This window comes from Salarias fasciatus, chromosome 15 (assembly GCF_902148845.1).
Source record: "Salarias fasciatus chromosome 15, fSalaFa1.1, whole genome shotgun sequence".
NCBI classification, from domain to species: Eukaryota; Metazoa; Chordata; class Actinopteri; order Blenniiformes; family Blenniidae; genus Salarias; species Salarias fasciatus.
The window spans coordinates 6766024-6779951 of NC_043759.1; the positions used below are offsets into that span (position 1 = coordinate 6766024).

Genomic DNA, 13928 nt, shown 5'->3' on the forward strand with positions numbered 1-13928 from the left:
CTGTGCTGTCTTTGTTATTGTAAATAGTTCAATTTGAATGGCTACGTGTATAAAGTATTAAGTAATAGCTACTTTAATAAAGGCGTAAAAAATTTCTAATTAAGGACCAAACTCGCATTTTGATTAAAAAAAAAAATCATTTTTTATCAATGTGTGGAAATCAATTATTCGATCGAGCATTGCGTTTTATTAGTTTTCTTCTGGAGTAAATGACATGCCTGCATGCATGTGAAGTGAATACTGCAGGAATTGGCCAGACGAGGCAATGAGCTGAACAAAGCTGCTGTCTCATCTGCATGTGAGGTGGAGCAGGTGCAGCGGCTCTTATCACTCCAGAGAATCCTCACCTTTCCCCGACACAATGAGCGCAGCTCAGAGTAACACGATCTGCTATTGACGGAGAGGGAACAGGTGCTTTAAATTTGATTAATGGTCCCGAGGCCGGGCTCTTATCTGCCGGACGGCATGGAAATCGTGACTGCGGCGTTACCCGGGAGAAAGAGGGCGGTGGGAGGGCCTCTGGGGTTTGATGGAGTGGAATTAACATGCGATGCCTTGGGTCTTACACGCGGTAAATATTTGAAGAACGGGACGCTGAAATGAATCATGGACGCATTAAGGTTGAGCTCGGAGGGTTTAGGAGCGGGACATGAGTCACGGTCAAAGAGCTGTGATCATCGTCACACAGACGTCTCCATCACTCTTTACTGTTTTTTTTTTTTCTTTTTTTCTTTGTACATTTAAAAAAATAAAAAAAACTGCAGCAGAAAATGAAAATCTGATTGAAAGCAATGAAAGAGGAACATACTGAGTAACTGAAAACACTCAGAATCTCATGGTCAAGCATTTATCATTGAACTTGAGCTGCCTTCCATTAATTTACTCATGTTTATTTTTTATTACAGTAGTTCATAGTCCTTCAAAAAGTCCTTCAAAAAGTAGTGGCATTACTTTATCAGAGGCTGTAAATGAAAGACAGCTACTGTTATCCCCTTTAAACCCTTTCCGGTGCGTTCATTGTGTCTCATATTTGGCTAAAACTGTTTGCTGATGACACGATGCTTTTTGTCGCTCATTCAAACGATTCTCTGGTCAAGGATGCTAATCTGTCTATGCCAGGGATCTCAAACATATTTTACTTCAGAGGCCACAAACAGTCTAATTTCATCCTGAGTGGTCCGGACTATTAAAATAGTGCAACAATAAGCTTTGAACTTACATATTCAATTTTCTCTTTGTTGTGGTGAAGAGTATACACGATGGAAATATCTACATATTCATAAAACCAAACAATTACTATAAAAAATGAAAACAAACGCAACATAAAGCCAATTCTAATGAAACTTTCTCATGCAAAATACAGTGAACTGCGCCCCCCCCCCCCCCCCCAAAAAAAAAAAACCTACTTGTGTTATGCATCTTTTTACAAACTCACCCTGACAGCATGGCTTTGAGGCTAAAGCAGGTTTGTTAGCAACAAGTTAGCATTGTTGATATCTCAGGTCTCAGCGTTGTGTTGTGTCTGCTAGTCTTGAGAAATTTGTTGAAATGGAGAAAAAAAAAAAACTACGAAAATGGGGTTTTCTGTAAATTATTTCAATTTGCTTTGTGGTGTGAACGGCCGGCGCGAAGCTTCTTGGAGGTCAGTTTCGGCCCACGAGCCTTATGTTTGACATCCCTCATCATTTCTCAAAGGGAAACATTGTTTTGTGAATTCAGATGCAGTAAGAGGGAGAGGAACAGCTGAGAATGCTTGTTGCTGAAGGATAAATTCCGTTCCATCATTCTTTGTTTTTCATGATCCTTCAGTCACCTGAGCAGCTGGAGGTGACATTCCAGGCTGTTCCCCTTTGAAACGGCGCCTTCTGGTGGCGACCCGCCTGCCCTGTTGCTGCTGCTGCTTTCACATTGAGGCCCTCAGCTGATCTGCGTTCATTCCCTGGCAGGCTGCCTCCTGACGACCCACCTGGTTGTGCGTGAGCCGCCTGGACGGCGCGTTGATGCCAAGCTCCTCCAGCGGGTAGAGGATCTGGCGTCGCGGGCGGACGGGGACGGCGCAGTCGAGGACAGAGGCCAGATGGTGGATGCAGGAATCCTGAGTGCAGAAGCGAAGAGAGCTCCGATTAAAATAAATAAATAAAGATCAAATCCCCTCTGAGATTAACCGGCATCAGTAACGAGCTCCGGTGAAGAGGTTGGATGATTCCAGCTCTGGGCCGCCGACTCGGGCGGACACCTCGCTCCGTCAGCAGGGCTCAGCAGCTAATCCTCTGGTTCTCTTCTGTCATTATTCTATTTGCACATCATCAGCCCCCAATCTGCTGCTTGTTTGTGGAAGGTAATTAGCAGAGGAAGTGGAGGCCCCTACATGTTGAGGAAATGTCTTGTTGTGGCGTGGAGAGGTGGAGCTGGCAGCGCTGCCCACACCTGCTGCCCCGACCGCCGGGGACAGGAGGCTGCTGAGGGCCGCACTCTGCAAGAAGTGACCTGCTGACGGCTGGAGAGCGATCGCCTGGCCGCAGCCCACAGCTACCTCCATCGAGCGGGATTAAACGTTTTCTTCTTTCCACTCCTTATAGAGCACAATGAAGAAATAGATTTGTTTTCTGTTTGTATTGTTGGATTTAGTTCTACGCAGGGCTTCTGTGTTTGTCATAAATATTTATTTACTAAAAAAATGAATGAATGCAAATTCAAGATAATGGTAAAAACAATGCAACTCGATTTCTTTTGTAAGCGTATGGAAATCAGAGTTGGAGGGCCGGCTCTGCCTGCATCCAGCTGCAGTTTGCACTGTCGGCCCTAAATAATGATTATATGATAACAAACAGCTCAATAAACAGATTTTACAACCTCCTCCTCCCAATAACTGCAGTTTCTTCATGAAAAATAGGAAACTTTCATCGTGTTTGCATGACAACAGTGCTTAGAATCACTAAAACGCCACTTTTTTGAAAATGCTCCACTTCTGTCTCCATGGAAACGGGGGAAAACACTGCTACTGTGCATCCACACCACATGTGTGAGTAGATGGAGATAACACCTGGTTTATTTTTTAATTTTTAATGTGTGAGAAGCGGAAAAAACTGAAATCAGCTCATGTTGGGAAGCGGACGGGCATTTTTTGCAGCGTGTGAAACGAGGCTCATTACACTAATGACGGCGAGTGTCTGAGCAGACATGCACGCTGGCTGGCAGGGGCTGGCAGGGCCGGACCGGAGGTCCCCGTGCACTCACCGCCTGCTGGCCGCCGCCGGGGGGGCGGACTCGGAGGTACAGGCAGGATTTGTGCGCCAGCCGGAGGACCTCCTGAAACAAGTGGCGGGCGAGGTGCTGCAGGGAGGGCTGCAGGGCGAAGTGGAGCATCTGAGCGTGCTCCTCGTAGCCGTAGTGGCTGAAATAGATGAAGTTCTCGATGTTGTAGTGGGCGCGGATGTACTCGATGTCCTGTTCAAAGACAGAGGCACATTTCATCCACAGATGTTTGATAGTTCACATTTTCCTACTTTAACACTCTTGTGTTCAACCCAGCTCCATGTGAAAATTCCTTTTGGGCATGTTTCCAGGATGAAGCCTTTATCTGGCAGTTAATGTGGGCCTGACTATATCCTTCTCCACGCTGTTTTTGGGCCGCAGGCCACATATTTGACACCTGTTTCATTGAAATCCAGTAAATTATGTATCATATCAAAGGGATATCTTGAGCCAAATATGTGAAATAAGAAGGATTATGGTTCATTTTTCAATTTCAAACAGATTTTGAACATATTTAGAGGGCATAAATGTTGGAGAGAAACTTCAAAGTAAAAAAGTACCAAAAACAACTCGGTCTTAAAATACTAAGAGTCGCATGAATTCCATGTAAAAGATGAACATAGGAGCACAAATTTGAAAAAAAAAAAAGAAAAAAAGACAAGAAATCATGGTGGTACTGACACCAAACTGTACACACACACACACACACACACACACACACACACACACACACACACACTGGTAACTTTGATACCTGCTCGTCTCTGATGATGACTGTCCCCACAACCCGCCCGTCCACATGGGCGACGAAGGCCTGCAGAGGCACGGCTTCCTGACATAAACAATAAAAAAAACCCACTAATGACAGTAATAAACATCATGTTAATGTTTTAGTTTGATATGGAATAACAACATTTCAAAGGGCTTCCCAGCAAAATGTAGTGCAGAATCAATAGAGGCTGTAAAATGACGATAAAAAAGAACATTAGTTACCAGTGAAGTGAGGCTTTAATTGGGATGATTTGTCTACTTTATTGCTGTCTGGGAGCAGTCTGGCTGTGGGATTCCTGTTCAGTGTGAGCTCCTGTCCTCTGGGACAACATTCAGGCAGCTCAAGCTTTAAAATTCCTTTGTCCAACAATAATAATAATAAAAAAAAGACTGTTTAAACATGACTTATGTTTTTACAATGGTTGGCGCTGTTAGGGTGTGGTGCAATGGATTAGCTCAGAGTCTTTCTGCATTTGTCCAAAATACGGAACCAAGTGGACTAAAGGTAGTGGGGAAAGCACCGGAAGGGGGAAACTGGAAAAAAACAACAACAAAAAAAAACAGTGAACCTGACTCACATGGCTAAAGTCGCTAAAACTGCCAAAATTGTGACTACAGCAGTTGAGGACGAATTGGCAAAAAGTGCAAAATGGAATAATACAATGTCAGTGTTTCCTCACTGGGATGTTTAAATTTCAGTTTTTTTGGTAAGCATAATATTTTTACAGTGATGGAAACATCCGGTTTGGTAAAAAGTGAGTAAAAATGTCTCTTTCCTGTGTTGTGTGTTGTGAGTGGAGTTCGCAGATGTTGTATTTAGTTAAACAAGGACAAGGAGTTAAAATAGTCAAAACTGGGTCAGAGCATAACCACAAATGACAATTTCCCGGATCCCGGGTGAGGGGAAGGTGCAGATCTTGGAAAATTCACAACATGTAAAACATGTAGGTGCGTCTGCTGCGCTCAGCGGGGGGCCGAATGCACTTTCCTCGTCCTCGCCGGGTCTGGAGCCCCGAGCGCGCACGAAGTGGCTGCATTCTCCAACGAGAAGTAATTATCAGTCTTGGAGCGGCGGCGGTGACAGCTGGGGTGTCAGTCAGAGAGGAGGATTCGTTCGGCTGAATTCTCACCAATCTGTTCCCTGGCATACGTGCGATATTCCTCGTTATATTCCAAGACAATCACCGCGCCGGCTCCAGTCGCACTCCGCCGCCCAAAATAATCACCGTCTCAATTTAAAGTGGAAAAATGAATCCTAACCATGATGTTTTTGGTGGGTTCTACGAGCCAATTCCTGCTCCGACAAATGAAAACGAATAACACTGGAGGCAATTACACTACATCCAGTGTGTGGTGGCACATTGGTACAGTGGTTAGCAGGCCCAGAGTCATGTTTATTGGATAATTGTTGTCTGAATTGGCAGGTTGTGAGAATGTGTGTGTGTGTGTGTGTGTGTGTGTGTGTGTGTGTGTGTGTGTGTGTGTGTGTGTGTGTGTGTGTGTGTGTGTGTGTGTGTGTGTGTGTGTGTGTGTGTGTGGCTGATGGTTAGGTTCTGTGTTGGACTGTCTCAGGTACATCTGGGCTCTCTGTCGTTACAAACCACAGACCTGCATGTTTTGGCTTCAAGGTGATGGAGATACACGGCGAAACACCGATCGATTCTCAGATGTGAGGACGACATTAAAACAGGGGTGTCAAACATATTTTAGTCTGGCTTCCACCTGCAGCCCAATTTCATCTTGAGAGAGTCGGACCAGTAAAAAAGTGCCATATTAACAAACAAATCCAGTTCCTGCGTCTTTTGTTTCTTTCTTTCTTTCTTTCTTTCTTTCTTTCTCAAGTAACTTTGACTCTACAGCTTTAAAAACATCAGCATTTTAAAGCTTTTTCATTATATCCATTTCTTCTCAGGCTCTCATTAAATAAATCACCTTGGCTCACTCAGGGCAGCCATCTTGGAATATGTGCGCCATCACGACGGGGCAAGAGAGCAGAACGACTGGAATTCACTTGAAGTGCAATGAAGGTAGACATGATTGAGGAGTTATTGAAGTCTGCTTTAAAATCTGAATAATTCAGCCACTTTATTGGCCACTGGCCATTTTCAATCAGAATTAGGTGTTTACAAAACCATTTTTAGATTTTTTTTAAATGGATTAAATCAATCAAGCTTTTATTTTAAACATGTATAAAACAAAAAGAAATAAAGAATAAAAGAAAAAGATTGAATCATTCAAACTCCCGTCCTGTTTAAACGATTGTGAACAGGGACAGGCTGAGAGGCTGAATCACGGCCCACAGAGGACCTCAGACGACCTCAGACCTCTACAGCCTGCTGGATGAAGCAGTTTGGAGCCGTGTGTGAACTGACCCGGTCACTGCGGGCTGCGTAGAAGCGGTCCAGGTCCTGCAGCAGGGACTCCTTCAGACTCAAGTCCTTCACCAGAGCAGAGACGGGGGTTCGGTCTGCAGCCACAGCCGGCCTCACCCTCACACTGCAAGCACAATCGGAAATACACAAACACTGATGTGGCCACTAATTAAGAATTGTAAATTAGCGCTGTCTGGGTCCCCCGTGGTTTAGTTTGGAATTACAGGTTCTCTAAATCAGTCACTTTCTGTTCTTCACAGTAAAAGTGGACGGCCGCTACCTGAGTCCTGCCCGGTGGAAGACGTAGAGCTCCCGGTTCGACGGGCTGGCGGGACGCACCCTGACGAAGTGCTGCAGCAGCTGGAGGTCGGAGGACGGAGAGGGAACCGTGATGACGCAGAAGTTCAGGTCCTGTGACAAACAACAACAACAACAACAACAAAGCAAACTGTACAATCATGCTGTATTCTCCACTCAAAGTAGACATTTCCTACCATCCAAAGAGAAGTTTCTGACATATCATGAACTCAGGATGAACTGTTACCAAGCGTCTGGTTTCAAACGTCGTTTTGTCTCTGGTTTGTAGCTGGTTTCAGATTCTGTGTATTTTTGGGCTCTGCTGTGGTATTGTGGCTAATTTGCATGATCTCCCCTGCATGTGTGGCTTTTCTCAGTTTTTCTCAGCTCTGACACAGTGTATCTGTCTACACTTTCACCAATACGTCTTCGGTGCACCGCTCCGTGCTCTTCTTATTTTCTTCTTGATTTCTGTATTTTCCCCACCCCTGTACAGGAACCAGGGTTTGAATCCCTCCATATAAATCTGTCTGTACCTCCATTTTCTCTTATTCTGTCCCCTCAATCCAACCGGAATAGCAGAAAGTCTGCTCCCCTGAGTCTGGTTCTGCAGAAAGTCTCCTCCTATTTAATGTGCATCACAGTTTCCCGACCGCGGGAGAGTGTGTTCGTGTCACGCTCATGGCTGATCTGAATGCAAACGGGACACTCACAGGGAATTGTTGGAAAACATACGGAATGAAGTCCATTGATCTGGAAAAGAGAAGACAAAAAGTGTGAGTGGGGTGGGGGGGGTGAGTGGAAGTATTTGTCTGTGCCAAGTTGGTGATCACAACAACTGGCTGACCAATCTGCTCGCCGCTTCCAGCCCAACTTCTCGCCTTCAGCTCTCTGTCACTTTAAGCGCGGCTCTCATTAATAACGTGCTCACTCTCGGCGGGGAGCGACCCGGCTCCATATTCAGGAACAGCTGGGAGGCAAGGCGGTGGCGAGGGGAGGGGAGGGGGGGGCTCAGCGGGGGCCAAGTAACAGTCACTCTCCCCGCTTTAACACAGTGGATGACTGACAGCGGTCTGGACGGCCGCCATCACTGCTGCTGAGTCACCGCCTCGCAAACGGACCAAAGTCAGGAAAATCTTTCACTCAAACAGGAAAACAGGAGCCTTCCAAGATAAATGAAAACAACCGCTTCCCCAGATCCGTGCACACAGACAGGAAATCCTTCTGTTTTCTCTTCAGTAACTCATAAACTAGTAACTAATCCAGTAAAACAGGCTTTCAGAAAGAAATAGTAAGTATAGAAAGCTTTGCTACTTACCTCATTTCATATCTTTTGTCCATTGCGAAGTGTCGAACGCAGAACGCATCACTTTTCTTTGAAAATGTGTCATCAGACCGAGCCTGACAGAGCAAAGCAGCACATTAGAGTTTAGGTTGTACTGCTTACCTGTTCATATATCACCTGCATAATATCTCACAGTGATCACTCTGATAAAATGTTTGTATTGTTTCATCTGAAATTGATTATTGTAATTACAAATTCTTCAAATGGGGGCTAAATAAATCTTGTGATTAATGGCACAGAAATACACTGATACTGAATCCCACAACGTTTTGAGTGAAAATGCATCATTTTCAGAAAAGTTTTGCGTTTGCACGGCAACGTTTTGAAGACGACGTGTTCAGCAGTCACCTGCTCTGAGGTGGAAGTGTCTTCATCCCTGTCCTGGTCCGGGTCCAGGTCCGGGTCCAGGTCCGGGTCCGGGTCAGGGTCAGGGTCAGGGTCAGCAGCAGGAGCGTCTGCTTGTTCTTCTTTAATTTTGTACAGACCATCAAACTCCTTCAGCTCAAAGTTGTCCTGAAGCCAGTTTGCATCGACGGTGGCAGTGATGCTGATGAAGCCGACCACGACCCCGTTGGTCTGAGGAGGAAACACACCACACGAGTCAGTCATGGACACTTTCTGTGTGTATCGGTTTCCAATTAAAACACAACTTTTGTGTAATGCACCTCAAGACCATGGTGAATAATTCTTCTGCATATGAACAGTAACAACAGCGGCATCCTGCAGACTGACATGACTCCCAGTCCAAACTCTCCTGGAGAGCTGACCTCTGCACACGTGTGTGGTTTCATTCCAAAAACAAGCACCAGCGCCAACTAGTGGCCCACCACGCTCACTACATATTTTTCAGCGTTTGTGCTGTTTCCATGTAAAGGGGCACCATTTTCAAGATGTTGATGTGTAAATGTCAAACTTTAGCAGATGCATTTTCACATGAAATGTTGTGTAAATAAGCCCTGAAATTGTGTTTCTGTATTTATATACATTCGGGCTAGCGATTATTTTTTTTTTAATCACATTGTTAACACGATTAATCTCGCTTTGAATTGCATTTTTTACATCTTTGTTTTGCATTTCATGGCAGTTTTCAGCCCATAACGTAAAGCATTCATCAGTACAATTAGTGCAAAAGTTAAATTTAAAGTCACTTTTGAAGTTTTCAGCAAGGCGACTTCTTACCAGAGAGTCTTCATTGGGAATTAAACACAGAGAAAGAATTTCCTTTTCGACCTCGTTGGCTTTTCTTTCAAAATAAAGACGAAATTAATACAATGTCTATGTTAAAAATATAGTTTTCATCATATATCTATCACACACACTCAAATGTATTTTTACTCAACAAAGAAAAACTTTGAAGTTTAAATTTAAACCTGTTATTAAGACTCTAATTCCCTTGTTCAGCTCACTGAAGATGAAACTGGGCTGTACGTGACCCTTGAACTCAACTGCTACTGTATGCTGCCTAGAAGCTGCTCCACATGCTTGCTGGGCTCTCTTTCTCACCGAGCATCTTTTTCTTTTTTTTTTTTTTTTTTCTTCACTTACCATCCGGTCCTTTGGTTAGAGCAACTGCAGTAGCAGTGATTTCACAACATGGTTTCACACACATGAACTGTTCAGATTCTATCTTACAGGAGCAGAAAATACTTTTACAGGGGGATAAATATTCAAGCAGCACTTTTGGTAGCTTCAGAAATGTTTGGGGCATGTGGCGGCCTGAACGGCGGAGCCCTCTGGGACGATGTTGAATTGTTTGTTTTCGGAGTGCTGAACATAATCAGACAAAAAGCCCAAAATGCTTCAGATGTCTGGACACAATATGTTCAGTGAGAGCATGTCTTGGCCCGGCATCAGCTCGTATCTGCCATATGCCGCCGTGAACACATGTCAGCTTGACTGGTGGGCAGGAGGAGAGGAGGTCTGCCGTCTTCCAGGTCCCGGGGGAGCAGATCCCAACGGGGCTCCTGACAATCAGGCAACGCGTCGTCTGCATGCTGCTTCGGCATTATTTCACCCAAATATTAACACAGAGAGGACGTGATTTGTCTAATCCGGGCCGCACAAAGGAGGACCAACATATGGATTTGTCATTTTCGTGACTTCTGCTGATCACTAATGCTTTGTTTATTGACCTGCAAACACACCAGTCCAGTTTTCTAATTCTGGGCAGTGTTTGCAGGGCGTTATACGTGAAAAGATTCTTACATTTTCATTTAGAAAAGGTTTACACAATGTTGTAAAAATGATTTCTATCTCACTGGATATCAGAGTTCTCCTCCCTTTAGAATTAAATGATGTGATAAATATTCATGGAGTGAAGAAATGAGGATTAAATTTTACACCTGTCTCTGAACTCTGGATTTGAAACAATTTTGGTTTAAAATATACAACAAATTAGTGAAAACTGAGATCATGTAAAATGCCGTGATTTGTAGGAATTCATCAGGCAGAAGGCAAAAGTTCCAAAACTGTGATGAAAAAAGGCCAATTAGTGTGAGCAAACCTCACAAACGGCGGCGTGCTCGTCCTCATTCCGGCTCTGAACGACCTCCTGCAGGACGGAGGTTTGGACAGACGGGAGCTTTGTCTGCTCTTTAAATATCTGTGATATGTCATCAAGATCTTCAATCCTGTAATAAATAAAAGACAAAAGGCATCAGGTTAAAGTAGAGGTTCCCATCCAGGGCTCCAGAATGACAAAAGTCACAAATTACACAAGAAAATCATGAAACCACACTTCCTACAATCTATGCTTTCTTTCACTTTGAGGGATTCTTTTCTATTTGTTTTTTCCTGTAATTTTTTTTTTTCTATAAAATATTTGGAAAATAGATCAGCATCCTTTAGAGGCAAACTGGGGGGCAAGAAGAAAGTACTATAAACAACATTTTACATCATTTCACATGAGCTCACCTGGCTCGGCGGATCCGAAGCCGCGGGCAGTGTTCTCGTCTGTGGGTCATCAACGCCAAGCACTGAGGCCCAGGGTCCGTCAGGCGCTGCATCGGCTTGAATATCACATCCAGTTCTGGCTCTGAACACACAAGACACACGTCTGAGTGTCTGCACGGGTCGTTTGCACATATACGATTCATTTAACACCGAGGTTGAACCTTTTAGTCACCTAAAGGACCGACGTTTGGGCTGACCAGGCAGATGTACTCAAGCTCAGCCACAGTGTTAAAGACAGCCCTGTGAAAAGAAGCATAGCGGTTCTTTGAATACAATTACATTGACCTTCATTCCATGTTTATCTTTGTGATTTCTCTTTTTTTATGTGTGATGGGGTCATGTTATCATTTTTAATCTCCAGATGAGATCTCGCAGCAACCTGAGTAAAGTTTATTACACTTTAAAAGAAAATGGAAGCAATGTTTTTTTTTTCCCGTACCTCATTATCTCTTTGACACTTGCTGAGGCAAAATCTGACTGCGCCACATAGAAGTGGAGGAAAAGTGTGTTCCTGGGCTGCAGAGAGAAGATGGAACAGCTGATTTCTCATTCAAATTTCATATGGTAGTTTTTAAAGATGTCTGTTCTAAAATTAATCATTTTGATTCTTCTCTGTGTGACGGAATGGCTGAAACGCACCGAGCATGTTTCAGCCCCGAAGTGTTTGTGCAGGAACGGTTCCCAGAGAGCCTGATCCACCAGGTCTCCAATGGGGTGATCGAAGAAGGAGGCGTGAGCCAGGATGTCGTCCTTCTCATTGGCCAGAGTCACAGCCAGATTGGCCTTCTCTCTGAAAGAAGAAGAAGAAGAAGCAGGGCGTCTCAGAGACGGTTTCTTTCATAGAAGATTAGCAGACTGTGTAACTGTGGAAGAGACAGAAGGCTGAAGTGAAGGTGGTGGAGATCTGTTCCTCCCAAAACTCTGCTTTTGTGCCTCCATCTCTCAAATCTATTCAGAAACCCAACAACTTCTCTTCCATTTCCATTCTGCCACTTTTCTCAAGGATTATGAAAAAGAAAAAAAAAACAAAAACTGGAACACCTCATTCACTGTCACCTCTCCAACTTATCAGTCTGGTTTCATTCCTGCTGGAAACAGTCCTCAACAAAGTGACCAACAACCTCCTAATTCCGCCTGACGCTGGACTGTTATCCTTCACCCTTCCTCCTAGATCTGAGTCAAGTTTTTGACACCATCTGTCACTCTGTCCTCCCCCAAAGATGAGCTGTTGAACACACCTCTGGATTGGTTCACGTCAAAGTCAGTTGATTCAGTTAAATTCTTTTAGAACCGAGGCATCTCCACTCTCCTCCGGTGTTCCCCAGGGCTCTCTCCTGGGCCTCATCTTCTTCATTATCTATCTCCTCCCCTTTGGCCATGTTTTCCATTAATATAATTTTCAATTTCACTGCCATGTGGATGAAATTCCCACCTCCTCCACTGCTACTCCCACATTCTCAGATATGCTTCTGCTGTAAGATTCTGCCTCCAGCCGGCATCACCACATTAGAAGCTATTAAAAAGCAGACATATATTCCTTACAGAAGACGAATGACATTGACCCGTCCAAAAACGGCCTGAGCTTCGGGGCTGATGAGGCTGTCGATCTTCTGAGCGTCTGCTGACTCGCTTCTCTTCACCATCACAGTTTCCCGTCGGCCACTGGCTGATATGATCGTCTTCATTTTCACTTGGATTAGATACAATGGAGAGACAGAGTTATGTCAGATACTGTATAACAATATATGGTTTGAAGCGGAAATCATCTTGAAATATACATCTTGAGGCTGAACTGTGGGTGAGTATTAATGAAGTGCAGTTTCTGATCACACAGTATGAAAAATGAACAATCTCAAAATAAAATGTAAAGTTTTATCTATTTATTGAGCTCCCTCACCCCTTCTTTTTAGCTTTAAGGCTACATATTGTATCTATTGCCTGTCATGTGACTGCTTTATATTTCTTTATATTTCATTTATTTTATACATATGCCAGGAAGCCTCAAACATATAAGCTAAACAGAGTTAAGTGATACAGAAGTGAATTTTACAGAAGTGAATATAGCAAGAATCTAGCAAGAATTAAGGGTTTTCTGGTTGATTCAGAGGATTCAGAGAAACTTCTTCCAGCATTTACTTTCAGTATGTTGGATTATTGTTACAGTGTGTTTGCAGGACTCAGTCAAATAATCTGTTGTGGACAGCTGCAGAGCCTCCAGAGTGCTCACCAACACAAAGGGAGTAAAGATCATCACACCTGAGCTTCAATCTCTGCACTGCCTGCCTGTATGTCAGAGGACCCACTTCAAAAGCCGACTTCTGGGCTATAATATAAGGCCTTGAAAGGTCTCAGGCCTAAATATATTGAAAATTTACATGCAGAATATGAACCAACCAGAACCCTGAGATCCTCAGGAAGAGGTTTACTAAAAGTTTATTTTGTCTCAACAATTTTTTTTACCCTTATTTATTCTCATTCCTCTTTCCTTTCTTAATCTCTTTGTTTTAATGTTTTTGATCATCTTAATCACGTAAGATTAAAAGTCTTAATCGCCACCAACTAGGCTCGAGTAAAAGAGAAAAGAGTGCAAGCCCTGAAATGTATGCAAGTACAAAAGAGAAAATTCATAAGGTGAGATCTCAAAGAAAATAGACAAGTATTTTATAAACGTGAGGAAGAGCGCAAGCTAACCATTGGGCTGAAGGCTACATTCTATTAAAGTACGTTTTAAAGAAACACAGCAGTTATTACTGACCTCTGACGAATTACTTCCCGCTAACATCTGGCTTTTCGTCCTTATTTGTATACTGAGCGTTCTCTACACTTGCAGCTGTTATCGTCGCCATAACGACACTGACTCTGTTACCATGGTGACACGCAACCACCGGAGGTTACGTGATATCGTCAGGGAGCGAGGCATTGTGGGTACTGTCATG

The 13928-nt window shown here is 43.8% G+C and overlaps 1 protein-coding gene across 1 annotated transcript in view; it reads right to left on the reverse strand.

Moving 5' to 3' along the window:
* Positions 1–12685, reverse strand: part of cfap61 (cilia and flagella associated protein 61) — a 47487-nt gene extending 34802 nt beyond the window's left edge. The window contains exons 1-14 of the mRNA XM_030110789.1: positions 12535–12685; positions 11632–11782; positions 11432–11508; positions 11165–11232; positions 10954–11074; positions 10544–10670; positions 8485–8616; positions 8014–8096; positions 7409–7448; positions 6679–6809; positions 6399–6522; positions 4010–4087; positions 3241–3447; positions 1967–2095 (exon numbers count right to left, since the gene is read on the reverse strand). Coding sequence (XP_029966649.1) covers positions 1967–2095; positions 3241–3447; positions 4010–4087; positions 6399–6522; positions 6679–6809; positions 7409–7448; positions 8014–8096; positions 8485–8616; positions 10544–10670; positions 10954–11074; positions 11165–11232; positions 11432–11508; positions 11632–11782; positions 12535–12677 — 1611 coding nt within the window. The 5' untranslated portion in view covers positions 12678–12685. The remainder of the gene's footprint in view (positions 1–1966; positions 2096–3240; positions 3448–4009; positions 4088–6398; positions 6523–6678; positions 6810–7408; positions 7449–8013; positions 8097–8484; positions 8617–10543; positions 10671–10953; positions 11075–11164; positions 11233–11431; positions 11509–11631; positions 11783–12534) is intronic.
* Positions 12686–13928: the final 1243 nt, after the last annotated feature.